Source organism: Natrix helvetica (genome assembly GCF_964273705.1).
Source record: "Natrix helvetica genome assembly, chromosome: 14".
In the NCBI taxonomy this organism is placed as follows: Eukaryota; Metazoa; Chordata; class Lepidosauria; order Squamata; family Natricidae; genus Natrix; species Natrix helvetica.
Window position 1 is genome coordinate 783908 of NC_138564.1, and position 21493 is coordinate 805400.

The window sequence follows — 21493 nt, forward strand, 5'->3', positions numbered from 1 at the left end:
TGGAAGCCGCATTCCATTGCCTTTGAAGTTCCGCACTCATCTTCTTATCACCAAAAGCTTCTCATTAATCCTTCGCTGATATTTACGCTGTCCCGGTCAGCGTTGGGAATGCCGCGACCCCCATCACCAGCTCTTCCATCACCAGCCCTTCCCCCTTGAGAGGGGGAGAGTGCTAGTGAATTATTTTAAAGGGGAGAGTTGGAATAATGTTAGGGTTCTAAATACCATGCAGAAATAAATCATTGTCCAAGGCAAAACATCCTTAAAGGTCCAATTTATTCTACAGGCATGTTAGCACCTCTATGGAAAATCCCAACTCTGAATTTACATCCTGTGGGTTCACCCAGTTGAAAGTTCATGATCTATCCCCACACCCCATAATCCATCACATGTTCCAATTATCATCTTCCATGCTGGCATCTACACCCCTCTGCTTCCGGTCAGGTGTCGAGGTGCGGAGACAAAAGATGACCTTGGCTTCTATAAAAGAATGTCAACAATCCATTCTACAATCCTACTACTTTCTATTCCCCCCCCCCAACTACTACACTATTGAAACAGCATAGAAAATTATAAGAAAGTGTGGCAGGCCAAAGATCCTGAAAAGAATATAACTACAGGCCTGACAGTTACAACTTCTGTCTCTTTCCAGATCAATAGAGATGTTCAGTCTGTTCTAAATACGAGGGAAACTGGGAAATTATTGGCTTAAATAGATTAAGCAAAGTACTAGGGTGCCATTTATTTAGGGTGGACATACACATAGGCCTATATACAGTACATACACATACTATCAGGAGTGGGTTTCAAAAATTTTTACTGCCGGTTCTGTGGGCGTGACTTGGTCATGTGATGGCGGGTGTTGCTTGTTGGTCATGTGACTGGGCGGGCATAGCATCATGGTCATGTGACTAGTTGGTCATGTGACTGGGTGGGCGTAGCTGGTTGGTCATGTGATTGAGTGGGTATAGCTGGTTGGTCATATGACTGATTGGGTGTGGTCATCTTGACGTCACTCACGTTAAGAGGCACCTTGCCTGGCCTCTCCTCACCTCAAAATGTCTCAACAAGATACAATTTGTCTATTTATTTATTACTTTTGAACATCCAAAATGTACTATTTAATCCTATGTATATATGCCATATGTGAACATACATATTGCATAATACAGAGTGTGTATATGCACCCCAAAAATATACATTATCTACTATATATACTGTATGTGTATGTATATATATACACACACACACATTGAGCTCTTCTAAAACTATACACATTCAACCTCACTTACTGCATTTGGAAAAACACACTCGGAGTCCACTTTCTGCTACACATTTAACTATAACTTCTGTATATTAGAACATTACATACGCCTTCAGATGTTCTTCCCTAGCCTGCACATAACTGTTAGAGCCAGGAGGTGTCATGGATTGAGTAAAATGTGGTGAAACTCACTTAACAATGCTCTTACTTAGGAACTCAGTTGGGTTTGGGTTTATTTGACTATATCTATTGTCACTAAATTTCACTTAAGTTTAACTAGTTTTAAATTATGCACTTCCATCTATCAACCTGTATCTTTCCAGTAGCAAAACAGTCTCGTGCCTTCTGCCATTTGTGGTATCAGTCCTCTAATCATCTCCTTAATCAAATTTGTATGGACTCCTCTTAGCAACTCATTGCTTATTAAGTCTCTCATGTAATTTTGATGCCCTTCTTCTCTTTCCTTAATCAGCTTATCTTTAATTGTCAGTGGTGTTGTCAGCGTTCCAAATATCATGCAGAATTAAATCATTGTCCAAAGCAAAGTTATCCTTAAAACTCCAATTTAATAAGACAGACATGTTGGCATTATGCTGTGAAATTTCAACTCTAATGTACATCCTGTGGGTGTCAGGCCTGTAATTCTGTTCCTTTTAGGATCTTTGGCCTGCCACATAATTAAAACATATATATTATGCTGTTTCATTGGTATAGTAGTTGGGAGGAGGAAATAGAAAGGAGTAGGATTGTGGAATGTATTGTTATGGATTTCTTAGAAGCTCAAGGTCGTCTTTTGTCTCCGCACCTCGACACCTGGCCGGAAGAAGAAGGGTGTACATGCCAGCGTGGAAGATGAAGATTGGACCATGTGATGAATTATGGGGTGTGGGGATAGATGATGAACTTTTAACTTGGGAAATTCACCGGATGTACCTTAGAGTTGAAATTTCAACAGCATAATGCCAACATGCCTGTCTTATTAAATTGGAGTTTTAAGGACTACTTTGCCTTGGACAATGATTTAATTCTGCATGATATTTGGAACGCTGACATTATTTCAACTCTCCCTTAAAAATTTTTTCTTTCATCGGGGTACTGAATCCCAGCTCTGACCCAACCCTGGGCAGGACGAAATTTCAGTGAAGATGGAGGAAGGAAAGAATGCAGCAGAGAAAGCTAAGGATGATGGATCGCTTATTTTTGTCGAAACCATCTATGCACCTTCTAAAGAAATAGTTCAACAGGCAGAGGCGAAGCAAAGGGAGCTTCAGCAGGGCGCCCGGCGAAAGGAACCGAAACCAAGATTTCCCTCACAGACGGAGTTTGATCTGCGGGAGGAAGTTTCGGGATTTATTGCTTCTCAGGAATGCCTGCTGGAAGGAGGGGGGCCCCCCAAGGGAACTCTGACAGACGGCTGGAGCATGGGGAGAAGAGCAAATGAATGGAGATCTCAGTCGCTATCACGCAGCCAGTCTTTGATGGGCCTTCCGGACCAATTCCGACGCCTAAATGTGAGTGAACAAAAACCCCTGGGGCCCCCAGAACCACCCGGGTGGAGCCTAGCAAAGCCCACATTATCCTTTCCCAGCAGAGAAACTGCTGCGCAGTGGAGCGGAGACCTTGGGTCTTTCCACACAGCCATCAGCGAATCAGCACCCCCCCCTCCTGGAGGAAAAAAAAATTGGGAAGTAAAACTTAACCAGCCGAAAGGGGCCTGGAACACTTTCACCTCCCCCCCTCTGCAAAGCGATGGCTCTGGACCCATCAATCAAGCCAATTCAGGTTGGGCTTTCTTCCCGGGTCATGGATGGGCTCAATGCCAGTGGACGCCTGCCCCTTCCCAACCAATGGCGCCACCCCAAATAGCTGCTCAGAGGCAGAGCCAGGGAATGGGACCACCACAGGGCCCAGCCCCCCCACCAATGCCTCAGCAGGCTTTTGCCCAACCGATGGGTGTGGCCCCACAAAGAAGCTTACCACCCCAAGCAGCAGGCCAACAGGTTGCTCCGGTTCAACCACCAGCACCCCCTCCTCCTCCCACACCCCCCCGGTTCCGTGCAACCTATGATGGCAGCCGAGACAAACTAGCTTACTTTATGAATCGAGTGTTGGCGTACGTTGACCAAGTAGGCCCACAATACCTGACGGATCGAGAACTGATCCAAGAAATAGCAGAGGGGATGAATGAAGGAGAGGCAGCACAATGGATAGCGGAACTCCATGAAGAAGCAGCTCCTGAGTTAGATGACATAACGGGGTTCATCCAACTGATGCGGGCCCGATTTTACGATGTGGCCCAACAGGTAGATGCTGAAGACCAGATCCAGGAATTACGACAGGGGGGTCGGCCGGTCAAAGAATTAGTTTGGGAATTCCGGAGAATAGCTGGAAGACTACGTTACTGGCCAGAGAGACTATTGGTCTATACGTTCAAAAAGGCCTTAGATCCCAAACTGAAACAAGCTTGTGCCGTAAGGGGGACCCCAGATCGTATCCAAGAATGGTACACCACTGCAATCATACTGGACCACGAGATTAACACCTATCCAAAGCCTGGTACCAGAACCCCTGAAAAAAAACCGTTAGCCCACCGAACGCAGAGGCAGCAAACTGAAAAGCTCCCGCCAACCCCTCGTTCCTGGGGCCCCAAAATAAAGTGCTACCGTTGTGGTCAGCTTGGCCACCGGGCATCTACATGCTGGGCTCCAGCCCCAGTTCCACAACCACGCCAACCACCTGCCAGCACAGTCAAGAAACCCCCCCCCCAGAAAACCACCAGAAAAAAGTCGTCTGGCACAACAGCCAGCAGGGGCAGAGAGCGGAGCCACTGAAAACGCCCGGGACACTTCAGAGGAGGAAGAGGAAGGAAACCCAGAAGACGACCCAATGGTGAGTGCACCTATCCGCCCCTTCCAAATAAAAGCCAAACTCCAAATACCGAAAAAGGGGGTAGAAGGGGAAGTTGGGGTGATTATAGATACCGGCTGCACCCGATGCTTAATCAGCATGTCAATAGTGGAGCAACTAGGTATACGCACCAGACCCCTGAAACAACCCATTCCGTTTGAGCAAGTGGATGGAACCCTAATTGGGGGAGCTCCGGCTACAAAGATCACTGAGTTAGTAAAACTGGTGATAGGCCGCCACTATGAGTTCCTCAGATTCATCGTGGCCCCTGGAATGCAGGAGTCAGTTATCCTAGGGCTTGCATGGTTGGACAAGTGGGAACCTACCATAAAGTGGGAGGATGGCGTTAGAAAGGTGACTATTGGACTTGGGCCGTTACCACCAGTGGAACCAAAGGGCCACCCAGGAACATTGGAACCTAACAGCCCAACCCATCCAGAACCTGCAGCAACCGCAGCAGACACTAAACTTCCGGGAATCCAACGAGTCCCAAAGATCTATTGGGATCTGGCGGAGGTGTTCAGTGAGGAAGACGGAAACTACCTTCCACCTCACCGCGCCACAGATTGTGCCATAGAGTTCAAACCTGGGGTAACCTTACCAAAGCCCAAAATGTACTCTATGACGCCTAAAGAGATGATAGAATTGAGGAAGTACATCGACACCAATTTGAAAAGAGGGTTTATTGAACCAGCAAAATCAAAAGTAGCGGCCCCAGTGCTCTTCAAGGAAAAGAAAGATGGGGGGGTTCGCCTCTGTGTGGACTTACGAGCTTTGAATGCGGTATGCGAAAAGAATACCTATCCCCTCCCTCTCATGAAAGATATGTTGAACCACTTGGCTAAGGGCAAGATTTTCACCAAGCTGGATTTGAGAGAGGCGTATTACCGTATACGAATCCGGAAAGGGGATGAGTGGAAGACCGCTTTTAATACTCCCTTAGGCAGCTTCCAATATAAAGTCATGCCTTTCGGACTACAAGGAGCACCCGCAGTATTCATGCAGTACATAAATGAAGTGCTACACGACCACCTGTACCGCGGAGTACTCGTTTATTTAGATGACATCTTGATCTTCTCTGAGACCATGGAAGAACATGTGAAACTGGTACGGCAAGTCCTGAAAAAACTTCTAGCTGCCAAACTTTATGCAAAATTGTCAAAGTGTGAATTCCACAAGACCTCGCTAGATTATCTGGGATATCGTATCTCCAATGAAGGAGTAGAAATGGACCCAGAAAAAGTGAAAGCGGTGTTAGATTGGAAACCTCCAAGCACTCGCAAACAATTACAAAGCTTCCTTGGATTTGCAAACTTTTATAGGCAGTTTATTCCAACCTTTGCTGAAATTGCCCTACCATTGACTGACCTATTAAGAACGGGGCCTTCCCCTACTAAACCAAAAGCAAACCAACCATTAAGATGGACAATTGACTGTCAAAAGGCTTTTGAGAAATTAAAACGGCTCTTTGCCCAAGAACCTATATTGCAACACCCCGATCCAGAGCGACCTTTCATAATCCAAACGGATGCCAGTGATGTCGCGATAGCCGCGGTGCTACTACAAAAGAATAAGGAAGGCCACCTCTTACCATGCGCTTACATCTCCAAAAAACTCACCACTACGGAAAGAAGGTGGCCCATTTGGGAGAAGGAGGCATTCGCGATCAGGTGGAGCATGCTCACCTGGAGGCATCTCCTGGAAGGGGGGGATATACCGTTCGAGGTATGGACTGATCATAAAAACCTCGAAACTCTCCTTGCCCATCGAAAGTTATCCCCCAAACAGGTCCGTTGGGCCCAATATTTCCAAAGGTTCAAATTTGAAATTAAACACATCCCCGCAGGGAAGAACTTGTTAGCAGATGCACTGTCGAGAAAACCCCAGTTTGACAGTAAGAAGGAAGAAATTTTCCACCCCATCATATCTTCTTCTCACCAAAAGGCAGCTCAAGTCACCAGTCGAAGCCAAGATAAACTGAGAACCGAACTGAAAGCAGCCCTCCAGACAGACCCATGGTTCAACAACAACAAAGACATCCTAACGATTAATGATGGCGTAGCCTGGAAGGGATCCAAACTGTACGTCCCTGCAGAAATGAGATTGCAAGTGCTACAGCGGAGTCATGATGCGAAACTAGGAGGTCATTTCGGATTCCTGAAAACTCTCCACCTCGCTAGACGTCAATTTTGGTGGCCAAAGATGAGGTCGGAGGTGGAAGATTATGTAAAAAGCTGTGCTACTTGTGCAACAATGAAAACCCGTCCGGGAAAGCCCCCTGGACTACTACAACAAGTGGCCAACCCTAGCCGACCATGGGAAGAGATAGCAATGGACTTCATTGTCGAACTTCCAGATAGCAGTGGTAATAAAGTAATCTGGACAGTTATTGATTTGTTTTCCAAGCAAGCACACTTTATCGCTTGTTCAAGCCTACCATCCGCAAAGAAATTAGCGAAAATGTTTGTGAAACACATTTATCGCCTACATGGAGTTCCAAAAAGGATCATTTCAGATCGCGGAGTTCAATTCACCGCCAAGTTCTGGAGAGAATTCCTAAAATCGATCGGGTCCACGCAGGGACTCAGCTCAGCATTTCATCCCAGCACAAATGGGGCAGCAGAGAGGGCCAATGCGATGGTGGAACAGTACATCCGGTGTTATGTGGACTATTAGCAAGACAATTGGTCGGACTTGCTACCTTTCGCTGAAGTAGCATATAATAATACGGTTCACAGCAGTACCGGATTAACTCCTTTCCAGATTACCAGTGGCATGGAATTCGTTCCCATGCCTGAACTACTAAGGAACCTCCCTCATCCATGTCCCTGAATGAATGGCTGGAGGCACTAAAGAAGGGATGGGAGAATACCAAAAAGGCACTAACAGATGCGGCAGAAGCATACAAGAAGCAAGCTGATAAACATCGTTCCCTACAACCCCCCTTTCGAGTGGGGGACAAAGTTTTTTTGTCTACTAAATACATAAGATTAAAGATGCCTAGTAAGAAATTAGGTCCAAAATTTCTAGGTCCTTTCCCAATAGAAAAGATAATTAACCCAGTTACAGTTCGACTCAGCCTACCTAGACTCTTAGGGAAAATTTACCCGGTATTCCATTGTAGCTTATTGAAGCCGGTAAGGGAGTCTAGCACGAGACCATCCACCCAAACTCCACCTCCTCCCGTAGTGGTAGAAGGGGAAACACATTATGAAGTGAAAAAAATATTAGATTCCAGGCTGTATAGAGGTCGTTTACAATATTTAGTGCATTGGAAGGGATACCCTTTGTCAGAAGCTACGTGGGTGAAAAGTTGGGATCTGAAAGCAGATAAATTAGTGAAGCAATTCCATGAGAAATTCCCTGATAAGCCAAAGGGTCCCCCTGGGGGAGGAAGAGGTGGTTAAATTTTAATAGTTAACATTTATGTTACTCTCTTTTCAGGAAACGTTTTTCTTTTGAGGAGAGGCCGCCTGTCAGGCCTGTAATTCTGTTCCTTTTAGGATCTTTGGCCTGCCACATAATTAAAACATATATATTATGCTGTTTCATTGGTATAGTAGTTGGGAGGAGGGAATAGAAAGGAGTAGGATTGTGGAATGTATTGTTATGGATTTCTTAGAAGCTCAAGGTCGTCTTTTGTCTCCCACCTCGACACCTGGCCGGAAGAAGAAGGGTGTACATGCCAGCGTGGAAGATGAAGATTGGACCATGTGATGAATTATGGGGTGTGGGGATAGATGATGAACTTTTAACTTGGGAAATTCACCGGATGTACCTTAGAGTTGAAATTTCAACAGCATAATGCCAACATGCCTGTCTTATTAAATTGGAGTTTTAAGGACTACTTTGCCTTGGACAATGATTTAATTCTGCATGATATTTGGAACGCTGACAGTGGGTTCACCCAGTTGAAAGTTCATCATCTATCCCCACACCCCATAATTCATCACATGGTCCAATCTTCATCTTCCACGCTGGCATGTACACCCCTCTGCTTCCGGCCAGGTGTCGAGGTGCGGAGACAAAAGACGACCTTGAGCTTCTAAGAAAATCCATAACAATACATTCCACAGTCCTACTCCTTTCTATCCCCCCTCCCAACTACTACACTAATGAAACAGCATAAGAAATTAATAAAAAGTGTGGCAGGCCAAAGATCCCAAAAGGAACAGAACTACAGGCCTGACAGGTGTTATCAATGATGTTGCTAATAAAATTTCTCTCTTTAAATCCATAAATTATTTTGTTTTTTCTTCTTCTGTACCTTGCCATCTGGGGTAGAGTTCCTCTCCATTTAACTCCCCCTTCAGTGTTCCACTCTTTCCATTTCCAGACACAAACCAATCACCATAGATATCAGCGGATTTAATTTCTTTATGGTCATTTTCCTCTTTGGTTTTTAGGACGCTAACCTCCACTTTTTCCACTTGATAAACATCTCCAACTTCTTCATCATATTTTACTGTTAGATGCTCTAGGTTTTCCAACTTCTTCTCCGTTCTCTCAAATGTATTTGATAATTTCTGAATTTCTAACAATATCTTTTGCAGGCTTAAAATTTCTTTCTGCTGTTGAAGTTGTGCCATTATCTCCAGCTGACAAACACTGCTGCTCTGGCTTAGAAGGTTTTTACAAGATTAAGCGCAAATTCACAATACGGTTTTATTTTCACTTTTCTCTGGTTAAGGAAGTTGGGATTTCTTTTCCCCCTTGTTGCGTACCTTGGCAACAGGACTGTTTCTCTCTGCCCCCTTTTCCAGCCAAAAAACATGCTGGCAGTCCAATGCCAGGAAAGGGCTTTGGCCCTCGCTGCCAGGGGCTGTGACGGTGCAGCAGGATTAGCCTGCTGGCCTGTGACATCGAGCGTTTGGGGGAGTCAGCGCTCCTTGTTTTGTCACCAGAGCTTCCACATTCTACTCGGGGAATAAGCAAGCCGCTCTGCCGCTTCACGCTGTTTAGAAATCATTTAGAAGGACTGCAGCACTGAGAGCATAACGCTCCTGGGGGCCAGCTAGCCACCAACATCTAGCAGCATTATTGTCCAGCCCCTCATTCCCCGCTAGTTGCCAACGAACAAGCGGCCATTGAGTCTCATGCTCAATTCAGGCAGCCATTAAAACGCTGTCAAAGACTTCGCGCCCTTTTTCCTTTGCAAAAGCAACTTTTGCCGAAAGAGCCTGAGGCCACTTTTTGAAGCTAGCCACCAACTGGCCTGGACTAGGGAGCTGTGGCTCTAGTGACAACTAGCCACCACAGACTGGTCAGTTAGGAGCTTTAGGTTTCATTCTTCTAGTGGTTTTTTTTAGTGACAGTGCCATCCGCCTATTACAACAGTGCGTGTAGTTTGACAGCAGGCTTTATAGCGGACAGGAAAAGAAGCACCAAAAGTGGCGGTGCAGCTGTCATAATGGCGGAGGAAGTAGGGGCCAGCCGCGGCATTAATTGCACTACGACTGACACTTGAGATGGCAGTGGCGACCAATGTTCCCTCTAATTTCTTTTTCAGTGTGCCCAGAAAAGTATAGTGTTTGAGCAGCACACTTTCATGCCTGAGCACCTGAATTTTTTTCGCTGGGCAGAGGGGAGTGGGAGGGAAAGGCCCTCGGGGGCTTGGAGAGATCTCAACATACTAAATATTGCATGGCTTTCGCTGGGGAGGGAGCTGCGCTTTCCACACCCACTCAAGGAACAGGGGAGGGGGATCGACCGTCCGGGCTAGGCGCGTCTGCGGGCGTTTGGCTTGCGCGCTTGGGCTGGCCAGCCAGCTCCTCTGAGGAAAGGTGAGGCTTTCGCCAAGGGGTGGTGGGCAGCGATCGGGAGGAGAGGGGAGGGGCGAAGCTCGGAAAGCCGCTTCCATCCCAAAGGAAGGAGGGACCCACGGCAGCTCCCCGTCCAAAGTGGGGCGGTGCCACACGTGCGATCCTAGCACGCTGTGACATTAAAAATCACTGCGCGGCAATTGGAAACTGCTGCGCGGCATTTTCTTGTCAAGTGCGCGGCCACGCAGCTTGGAACATTGGTGGTGACCGAGGGAACCGATTCGGGGTCGTGGCCCAGGCCAGCATACCACTACTGGTTTGGCCGAACCGGTAGGAACCCACCTCTGTATACTATGTTGTGTATAAGCTTGCTGATTCACACACACTGATTGTTTTGGTGTGCAGTGCCTATAGTGTTGTCTTGAGGGAAGAAGTTTAAACAGTTTATGTCCAGGATGTGAAGGGTCTGTAGATACTTTCACAGTCCTCTTTTTGGCTCTTGCAGTATGCAGGTTCTCAGTGGAAGGCAGGCTGGTTTCAGTGGTTCTTTCTGCAGTCCTAACTGTCCGTTGAAGTCTGTGTCTGTCCTGTTTGGTTGCAATCCCAAACCCCAGGCAGTTATAGAGGTACAAATGACAGACTCAATAATTCCTCTGTAGATCTGTTATCAGCAGTTCCTTGGGCAGTTTGAGTTTTCTGAGTTGGTGCAGGAAGAACATTCTTTGTTGTGCCTTTTTAATGATGGCTCTAATGTTGTGTGTCCATTTAAAGTCTTGAGATATTATAGAACCTAGAAACTTGAAGGTCTCTACTGTTCATACTGTGTTGTCTAGTATTGTAGAAGGTGGTAGAATAGGGGGGCTTCTCCGATTTCTACAGTTTTGAGTGTGTTCAAGATTGTTCCGACCGCACAACAAGGCTAGTTGTTCAACTTCCTGTCTGTATGCAGATTCGTTGTTGTCTCGAATGAGACCAATCACTGTTGTATCATCTGTAAACCAGTACTTTAACAGAGGGATCTTTTGAGATGCAATCTCACAACACTGTCAAATAATTTACCAAGACTGTATTATTCTTCTCTTCCTTCCTAGGATCTATCTCTTCCCACTTATGACTATAATCATGTTGCTTGTATCTTTACAATTTATATTGTTTTATTTGTTTCCTAGTATGATTTGATTGCTTATTAGTAACCTATGACTATCACTAAGTGTTGCATCTTATGATTCTTGATGAATGCATTTTATTTTATTTTTCTTTATGTACACTGAGAGCTTCTGCACCAAAAACAAATTCCTTGTTTGTCCAATCACACTTGGCCAATAAAGAATTCTACTCCACTCCACTCCACTCTACTCTATTCTACAGTAAAACACATTCAGGTCATCTCCCAGTTGTTTGTTCCCTTCAGCATGGAAAGGAGGTTTGCTGTAACCAGTGATATCCCCCCCCCCCCCCCCATACTTGCTGATTTATTTGTTGAGAGCTGATTCCTCAGCCTTTCAGAGTAGCTTCTTTCTTCTGGTCTCCTTTGTGAAGACATTTCTGTCTTTGACATCTCTGCAAGACATTCTGTCTTCTTTCCTGTGGGTTTCCTCTTTGGCACAACGTGGCGGCTTGTATTTAGCTCTGAACCAAGGCTTGTTACTGTGTGTTTGCAGGTTTCTGGCAAGCACATATAGGTCTTCACAAAAACTGATATATGGTGTTACAGTATCTGTGGGCTTGTCCAAGTCTGCAGAGGTATCTCCGAAAATGTTCCAGTCGGTGCAGTCTGTCAGAGTTCCAAATAGCATCCTCCATAAAATAAAAGTCAGAGGCAAAGGATTCCAATTTATTAGAAGAGCCATGTTGGCACATCTGGGAAACCCCGAATCTGAAAGCTTCCAGGTTTTCCCCACCCAGCTGAAAGTTCAAAACCCTTCCCCAGCACCCACATGTCCATCACGTGGCCCAATCAGCCACTGTCACCAAGGAAGACTCCTCCGATCTCCCATTGCCTCCAGTAAGACAGTTGACATGCTGAAAGGTTCTGGACTTAAGTTAGAACTGTTGAAATCTCCCATTACAATGTGGAGCGAGTCGGGTATCTCTTGAGCCCACCTAATCTGGTCAGCTAGAGGTTTTAATGCATTGCTTATGCAACACGTGGTGGAGGAATGTACGTTGCAAGTAGAATAAATGTGGAAAACTGTCATGGAGAATAAAACGGGTTGCAATTGATAATTAATATCTCTTAAGTCCACATCACACATCACAGAATTTCTTTAGTGTGGTTACATTTTTACACTATCAGTTGTTGATATAAAAGCAGAGACCCTCTACTTTCTTTTGCCCGGATGTTTCTGCAATTTCAATATAGTCACAGAAAGCTGCCCATTAAGAAAATATTGCTTGATCTCTTGAATATGACATACAAAGTGAATCACAGAGAATAATAGAAAAACAATAAAACTATTAGAGAGCATTTCACCAAGGCTGCTGTCAGCTGTGCCATCTTGAAGCGATGCCTCACAAAATGTACAAGTCCAGGGATCCACCACAGAAGACGGGACCCAAGATGCAGTCCAGATGCAGAAAGTCCTCAGGGAGAGGCAACGCACAATGGCAGGGAGTGAGAGGCAGGCAGGAACACTGGGGGAGGCAAAACCAAGTAGCTGGACTAGTGGACTAGATTGTGTAGAACAAGAAGGCCAAGGCCCTGTGGGACTACCAGATCCAAGTACTAGCCTGCTAGTAGACCAGAAGACACGGTGGTGATAGATGTAGTGCCAAGAGGCAGCAACCTCGGGAAGAAGGACCAAGGCCTGAAGGAGAAAATGGAAAGGATGTGGAAAGTCAAGGCATGTGATTACAAGGCAGTACTGCAGGGCTATCTCACTGCTCAATGTAGACCCAGATTGTTCAGGTTCAGATATGCTGACTCTGTAAACCATTGAGGCTTGTAAAGCAATGTGAAGCCGTGTGCTGCTGCTAAATGCTGTATGTAGGTTATTTCAAATCCCGTGATTTCTAACTGCAGTTTTCTAGAGAGGTTCTGCTCATATAGTAGGAAGCACATAATTGGGATTGGAGAGACTAAATTACCATTAGGTGAGAGATTAGCTTCCTCTTCCAGGGATACTGGGGCATTCCAGGAGCACCCAAGGGGCTGTTTCAGCGTCCCCCTCTCTGAACATAGGCACAGGTTCTGTCGATAAAGAATATTTATTTACTCCCCCTGTGAGCACCGTTGAAAGCAAAGCTTCTCCTGTGCGCTGCTTGGGGAATCCAAGCATGGGTTAACTTTGTCCATTAGCCTAGAGACTGAGTTATGCAAATTAGATGACCACGCCTCCTCTGCCTGGAAGGGTCAGTTTTTTAACTCAGTCCAGCCTGAAGAGACGTATATCTGATTATCTCTAGACTAATTGACAAGTTAATCAGGATTATTGGATTCCTCCATGCCTGGATTTTTCATTAATTTGGACTAGTAATCAAGTACATTGGAACGGGACGCGCGAGCGGCAGCTCCGCTGTCAGGTGCCATCGGGTCGCTCGGCTTTTGAAGCCTGCCGGCCATGATTAACAGCACTGGGAACGCACTGCTCTTTACCTTTCTGCTGCGATTGGGGGCAGTTCGCTGCCCCATTAGCCGGATTCACGCGCCCTGGGTCGGTTCGCCGCTCCGCGCCGCGTTGTTGAGGGAGCGACCCGCCCTGCGGAGCGAGGTCTGTCTCCCGGACCCATCGTTGCTGGAAGCCGTGGAATCGTTGCATTGCGCTTTTCTCTGCGGTGAGCTGCAGCTCAAGCTGCAATTTTAAAAGTCCCGCCTAAATAGCGGGCGCCATCTTGGTTGTCTCCTTCGCGCGTTTTGCGAGGAGAAAGAAAGGCGGAGCTTCGCTTCCCGCCTAATTAGCGACGCTGCATCAACTGCTCTCTCCTGATTCCCTCACTTGCCTAGTTCGCTTGGCTAGAGATTGATCGTTGCAGCTGCTTTTCAGTGCTACTGTTCTCGTTCGCTAAGAGCTATTGTGAGGAGATTGAGCCATTTCATTTCATCCGGCTTTATTATGGCAGAATCTGCTGTTCCGGGAGGTATTGTAGAAACCACCAATGCCCAGCCACGAGTTGAGGCAGATAATCCCTCGAGGGCGGGTAGGGCCACGACCAGGGCCTCCACCCATAATTCCCGGGCCTCATCTGCGGCTCCAGACAGGGCCTATAGGCGCAAGGACAGGCCTAAATCAGCGGCCAAGGCCCCTAGAGTGGCCAGTAGCTCGCCTCCTGTGCTAGCTCCTCAGCGGCCTGCCCCGCACTCCCCCCTGCATCCTCCTGGGAATCAGGGTTGGTCTCCGGATCTTCCTTTACCCCAAGCACAGATATCCGAAGAGGGGGAATTAGGGGCCCAATCCCCTCCGGGTCTCTCAGAAATAAGAATGGCTTCGGCCCATGAGCTACCCAGTGCAGGGCCTTCTGCCACCTTTACCCCCATTGCCGCAGGCCTCAGGCCTGTGGAGGGTCAGGAACTGGGCTTTCCCCCAGATCTATATCGTATGATTTCTGAAGCTATTTCCAAGGGAGTGGATGCAGAACTGCATCGCAGAACCAAGACTCCTAGACTTCCAATAGCACCTAGGGATCTTTCTGACCCCCAGGTTGACCCCCCCTCGCCTTTACCCTCAGAATACAGTGAGGAATCGGCCTTGGTGGAGGAATAATAATAATAAATAAATAATAATAATAATAAATTTGGATTTATTAGCCGCTCCCTTTCCGGGCAGGACTCGGGGCGGCGTACACCAAGACATATATAAACATACATATATACAAAAGACATACATGCACGGAGGAGGTAATAGATTAAAACATTAAGACAAATTAAAACCATTAACAAATAAAAAGTCCAATATACAATAAAAATTTAAAATTTAAAAAAGACAGTCAGGAGGAATATGAGAAGATTACGGTTGAGCCAGGCCGGATGATTGAAAGAGGTGGGTCTTCAACTGTACACGGAAGGAGCGGAGATCGGAAATAATCCTGATGTCACGGGGGAGGTCATTCCACAGGGCTGGGCCCATCACAGAGAAGGCTCTGCTCCTGGATGTCGCCCCCCGACACTGTTTGGCGGACGGCACCCGGAGAAGTCCCTCTCTGTGTGAGCGAATTGGTCGTAGGGATGTGTGGGGCAGGATGCGATCCTGCATGTAACTAGGCCCTGTGCCATGAAGCGCTTTAAAGATCAGAAGGAGAAGTTCTAGATATAGAGTTATCTGATGATGAAGGTTTGGCACAGGACCAACTCTCTTCTTCTGGGTTATTCCGTCCAACTCTGTTTAAATCTCTATTATTCAAGGCAAAGGCCACCACTAACATGGGTGGGGCTGCCACCCAAGCCAGTACAGCAGTGGGATTGGATGCTACTGAACGCCTGTTTGCAGAACAGGTTTCAGAGCAGGATGTCATTCCCTTTCCCAAACTATTCAGTGATATTATTCAAAAGCAGTGGGCACAGCCAACTGCGGTTGCACCACCTAGCAATGGGGACAAGAAGTTGTATAATTCCACCCCAGAACTGGAAAAGATCCTCCAATTCCCCACTGTAGACGCACCCATTGCAGCCCTAGCCTCTCCAGCCTTAATACCATCGGAGATTTCCGAAGGGTTGAAAGCAGAGGACCGCAAGGCCAAGTTAGTCATTCGCAAGACTCACCAAGCCTGGGCCTTACGCGCTGGTACTGCGGCGTCCTTTTTCAATAGGACATCCTTAGTCTGGCTCAGACAATTGCAGGGTAGGCTTGTCCCTGAGGACATGCGACTACACCAGGAATTTACCAAGTTAATGGTGGCCCTGGAATTCTCAGCGGATGCTACACTTAATGCAGCAAAATTTGCATCTCGAGCTGTAGTCTCAAATGTAGCCTCTCATCGCCTGCTGTGGCTTCGCCATTGGCAAGCGGACGTACACTCCAAGTGGCGTCTTGCCTCCACGCCATTCAAGGGTGAGGCCTTGTTTGGACCAGCCCTCGACCCAATCCTCATTGAGACAAGGGACAAGCGTAAGGTTCTCCCTTCCACCAGCAGGTGCACTGACAGAAGGCAGCAGCCCTATAATAGGCGCCAGACATTTCGTGCAGGAGACTCGGGGTTCACCACTGCCCCCTATGTCCCCCAGTATACCAGAAATTTCAATCAACCACAGGACAGGAGCCAGGACCGTTTTGGGGCTAGGGATAGAGGTCGCCAACAAAACCAGTCGCAATCCCAGACAAGGCGGCCATTTCGTGGGGCCGGTAACCGGTCCTTTCGGAGGTACCGGTGACTCTCACAGGGAGGGGGCCATAGGCGGACAGCTTCTGGCCTTCGCTCATCAATGGGCGGAGACCACATCCAACGCCTGGGCCCTTCAAATCGTGAAGCAGGGCCTCACTCTAGAGTTCCTTTCCTTTCCCCCGAGGTGATTTATCAGATGCCCTGTCCTCAGGTGCCAGGAGAAAAGGCGCCTCATGGACGCAGAGATACAACATCTCTTATCCATCAAGGCCATAGAAATGGTTCCAAAGGGGCAGGAGGGCCTAGGCTTCTATTCCATCTTATTCCTAGTGCCCAAAAGCTCGGGAGGATGGCGGGCCATCCTTGATTTGAAACGGCTCAATCTATTCATAAAGTACCAAAAGTTCAAGATGCAATCCCTCAAGAGCATCTTAGCATCTATCTGCCAGGGCGACTTGATGACTTCAGTCGATATCAAAGAAGCGTACCTCCATGTACCAATCCATCAGGCGCACAGGAGGTTCCTACGCTTTCACTTCGCCGGCTGCCATTTCCAGTATCGGGCCCTGCCCTTCGGCCTATCATCGGCCCCTCGAACATTCACCAAGCTCCTCGTGGTCGTGGCGGCCTCGCTCCGCACAGTTCCCATACGGGTCAACTGTTACCTGGACGATATTCTTCTTCTCTCACCGACTCATGCCCAGGCGCTCCAGGACCTGGAGGTCACAATGGACACACTACAGAACCACGGGTTTGTCCTGAACCTTGCCAAAAGCCACCTGCAGCCAACCATGTCGTTGCTTCATCTGGGCACGGTCATCAATTCGAGGACGTGCGAGGTGTTCCTGTCTCAGGAAAGGCGTCGCAGCATTCACGCCCTGGTGAGTCGCATATTATCACAAAGACTCGTACCACTGGCCACCCTCTCCCAACTACTCGGGAAGATGATTTCATGCATCGACGTTATTCCCTGGGCCCGGTTCCATTCTCGCCCACTCCAGTGGTTCCTGCTCCCCTTCCAGAGGGCCCACACCAGCCACTCTCAGACCAAGGTTCGCTTGCCACCCAAACCACTCAGGTCTCTTCGGTGGTGGACTTCCTCCAAACTTCTCAAAGGGAGTCCATTCAAGGAACCGGACCGCATCCAAGTAACAACGGATGCCAGCCTATTCGGGTGGGGGGCCCATGCCCTGGACTGGGTCGCCCAGGGCTGATGGTCGAGCCAGGAGCTAAGAAACAGCATCAATTGGCTAGAGCTGCGGGCCATACGGCTGGTCCTCCTCGAGTTCAGGGACATAGTTTCGAACCGCCACATACTGGTTCTAACAGACAATGTAGCCTCCAAGGCCCATATCAATCACCAGGGAGGCACCCGATCCAAGGCTCTCATGTTGGAGGCAGAGAGAATACTCCACTGGGCGGAAGCCAGACTGTTGTCACTGCGAGCAGAGCACATCTCGGGGGCCTCCAACATACAGGCGGATTGGCTGAGCCGAGCCACCGTGGATCAGACAGAGCGGCGTCTTCATCCCGCCCTCTTCCAGGAACTCTCTCGCCGATTAGGCAAACCAGAGGTTTGCGCAGCCCAGCAATGCGCAGACACCACGATTTTACACCAGATTTCAGACCCCGGGGGTGGAAGGCACGGATGCTCTCCGCAGTCCTTGGCCGGCCGGCCGGCCTCCTTTATGCCTTCCCACCTCTACCGATCCTTCCGTTAGTCATCCAAAAGATACTGACGGAACAAGCGGAAGTCCTGCTCGTGGCTCCAATGTGGCCTCGACGCCCCTGGTACGCCGATCTCGTCCATCTGTCGATCGGCCGCCCCTGGAGAATCCCGGACAGCCAGATCCAGCTGAACCAGGGGGCTCTCGTCCATCCGAACCCCCAGCTGCTGCAATTAGCTGTGTGGCACGTGAGCGGGCTATTCTGACTGGACTCCACTTCTCCGACGAGGTAATAAACACCATCCAAGCGGCCCGTCGGCCATCCACGACTCGTATCTACGAGGCCACCTGGCAGGCCTTTTGCAGGTGGTGCCGCCGTACTCCTATAGACCCAGTCAAGGCGTCTGTGCCACAGGTGCTTGAATTCCTGCAAATGGGCCTTGACAAGGGCTTGGCACCCAACACCCTTCGTCGTCAAGTCGCAGCCCTGTCCACTGTGCTTAGTGGCGCCCGTGCCCGCCCATTGACTCAGCACGCACGGGTCAAGTCATTTCTGAAGGGTGCAGCTAACATCAGGCCTCAGACTGTTCACCGCTACCCTACCTGGGATCTTCCTCTGGTGCTCAAGGCACTCACATCTTCACCCTTTGAGCCCATCTGCACCATCAGCCTCTGGTTACTGACACTTAAGACTGCCTTTCTGGTGGCTATCACGTCTGCCAGGAGGGTATCCGAGCTGGCAGCTCTGTCAATACGATCTGACCTGTGCATATTTCATCCCAACAGAGTTGTTCTTCGCCTAGATCTGGCCTTCTTGCCTAAGGTCAACACCTGGTTTCACAGGGCGCAAGAACTTATTCTCCCGGACTTCTGCCCGCATCCTTCCCATCCGCAGGAGCGCCAGTGGCATCATCTGGACGTCCGGAGAACTCTCCGGTGCTATGTGAAGCGCACGGCTGCCTTCCGGAAGTCAGAGGCATTTTTTGTCTCGTTCCAACCTTCCTCCATGGGACAGAAAGCGTCATCCCACACCATAGGACTTTGGCTAAAGGCATGCATTGCGCTCGCTTACGACACCCAATCCCGGCCAGTCCCCAGGCGCATCACTCCCCACTCCACCAGGAGTGCGGCTACAACAGCGGCCTGGGCTACTCAAGCCTCAGTGGAGGACATTTGCAGGGCGGCTACCTGGTCGTCGCCATCACCTTTTATTTGACATTACAAAGTTGACTCATACGCCTCGGCCGAGGCATCCTTTGGGCGGCGTGTGTTTCAGCAAGTGCTCGCTCCTTCTGCGGGCCCTGACCAGCCTGGCTCCCGCCCTTAATTTCACTGCTCTGGCATGTCCCATGCTTGGATTCCCCAAGCAGCGCACAGGAGAACGACCATTGACTTACCTGAACGGTCCTTCTATGTGCGCTGCGAAGGGAATCCAAACCCACCCGCAGCTTCGGCTGGTCCGGGCGCTCTTGGACTCTGACTCTTTGACTGACTCTACTCTGGATGTGACTTATTGATACCTGTCTGACTATAGTCGTGACTGACAATTGATACACATCTTCACACGGCTGACCTTCGTACAAAACTGACCCTTCCAGGCAGAGGAGGCGTGGTCATCTCATTTGCATAACTCAGTCTCTAGGCTAATGGACAAAGTTAACCCATGCTTGGATTCCCTTCGCAGCGCACATAGAAGGACCGTTCAGGTAAGTCAACGGTCGTTCTGAGCATGCCAGTGTAACTGTACTACTTCTTGTGAAGTCCAAGGACCTGATAACAGGTCTCCCTCTGGCTGTCGCTTTGTCCATCAACATCGAAGCTTTGCTTCTCTCGCCAAGCCCTTTCCCTGCCTCTTGGAAGCCCAAAGGCTGTGAGGTCCAGGGGGGTCCCCCTTGTGCAGAGTCAGAGATTCCCCCCCCCCAAAGCCTGTCTTGAGGTGCTTTCAGCATGTGGCCCCTCGTGATTGTCTCTTCAGCCCAGCTCCAGCTGCAGCAGATGGCTGCACAGCAGCAGCAGCAGCAGCAGCAGCAACAGCAACAGCAGTTCCAGCAGCAGCAGCAGCAGCAGCAGGCCGCCCTGCAGCAGCAGCAGCAGCAGTTCCAGGCCCAGCAGTCAGCAATGCAGCAGCAGCAGTTCCAGGTGCAGCAGCAGCAAGCAGCAGCAGTTGCACAGCAGCAAATGCAGGTGGCACAGCAGCAGCAGCAGCAGCAAATGCTCAAGTTGCAGATCCATCAACAAAGCCAGCAGCAGGTGAGAGCCAAAGCTCCAACGTGACCCTCTCTCTCTTGCCCAGCAGCTGGAGACAGGATGGCTCTGGTGGCCCCTGTGGGCCTCGTGGGAAGGGGCTGGGCTGGCTCCCCTGAGGCCATCAGCCTGACTGGGCCCCTCGGTGCTTTCACAACGAGCTCTTTGGAGCCGCTCCTGAGAGCAGAAAAAGGGACCCAGGTGGACTTTGGTGCAGCCTCTGTCTTTGCAGCACGCGGGGAGCAGAACCTCCCCGGGGCCTTTTTGCTGCTCTTGCCGTCTTCCTGATAACACTTTCTTGCACTTCTGACTTTAGATGCAGCAGCAGCAGCAACAGCAGCAGCAACTGCAGCGAATTGCTCAGATGCAGCAACAGCTGCAACAGCAGGCTGTTCAGGCCGCTCAGGCCCAGCAGCAGCAGCAGCAGCAGCAGCAGCAACAGCAGCAGCAGCAGCAGCCAGCGCCACAACCTCCACCTCAGCCGCCACCCCCGCAATCAATGCAGCAGCAGGTGGGCCAGGCCCCATCCCAGTCGCTTCCACCTCAGCCCATGGTCTCCCAGGCCCAGACTGTTCCGGGACAGATCCCTGGGCAGGTCATGTCCATGGCCATCCTGCCCCAGCAACTCAAAGCCATTCAGGTAAGGGCTCAGGATGGCTGCCTCTGATGGCCTGTGTCCGTTTTCCTAGTTGCCTCTCAAGTAACATAGAATGGTCAAAGAAAATAGGGAAATGGTTAAGATTAACAGGGGTAGCGAAAATGCAGAACAGTTTTGATGGAAATAAAAAATAATTATAAAACTAAGAAAAAAGGCTAAGAAAGAAGTCTTCAACAGAAAAGCATGAAACTTATGAGATTATTTGCACGCAGCTCAGGTCAGAGATACTGTAGCTGGGGATAATTTTTTAGAAGTTGTAAGGAAATGCTGTTGATTTCAGGAGTTGGATAATGATATAATGTTAAGGGTTTTAAAATGATGAAAAGGAAGGGTAAAAATGAAGCTGTTGAACAATTGTGAGGGATGTTAAAGCATGATAAATGAATAGATTTGAATTCAGAAAATTTTGCAAGAATGGGAAACTCCACATTCTTGTGGAGTTTTGCTGATTGTAATTAAAAGTGGCAGTTGATGAAAAATAAAATGTATGAAAATGTAGATGAGATGCCTGGCAACGTTTAGCACTGAGATGATGTTCCCTTGCTTAGAAGAATATATTGGGGATTAAAGATACATAAAATGCTTGTGGGGATAGAAGTGTAGAGGGACAAAAATGTATAGCTTGTTAGTTAAAACCTGGTTTTCAGCAAATACAACAAGGAATAAAAAATATGAAAATTAATGTATCGAAGAGTGGGATAAATGTGTTTGTCAGGGAAAATGGAGCAAACAGTTG

General features: G+C 48.6%; 1 protein-coding gene across 4 annotated transcripts in view; it reads left to right on the forward strand.

Moving 5' to 3' along the window:
- The window catches only part of MED15 (mediator complex subunit 15), a 50011-nt gene that overhangs the window by 13451 nt on the left and 15067 nt on the right, over nucleotides 1-21493 (forward strand). For 3 of the 4 annotated variants that reach the window (XM_081966178.1, XM_081966176.1, XM_081966179.1), the window contains exons 6-7: nucleotides 19831-20105; nucleotides 20416-20739. In XM_081966178.1, the coding sequence (XP_081822304.1) occupies nucleotides 19831-20105; nucleotides 20416-20739 (599 nt within the window). The remainder of the gene's footprint in view (nucleotides 1-19830; nucleotides 20106-20415; nucleotides 20740-21493) is intronic. The other variant, XM_081966177.1, reaches the window with a different exon arrangement.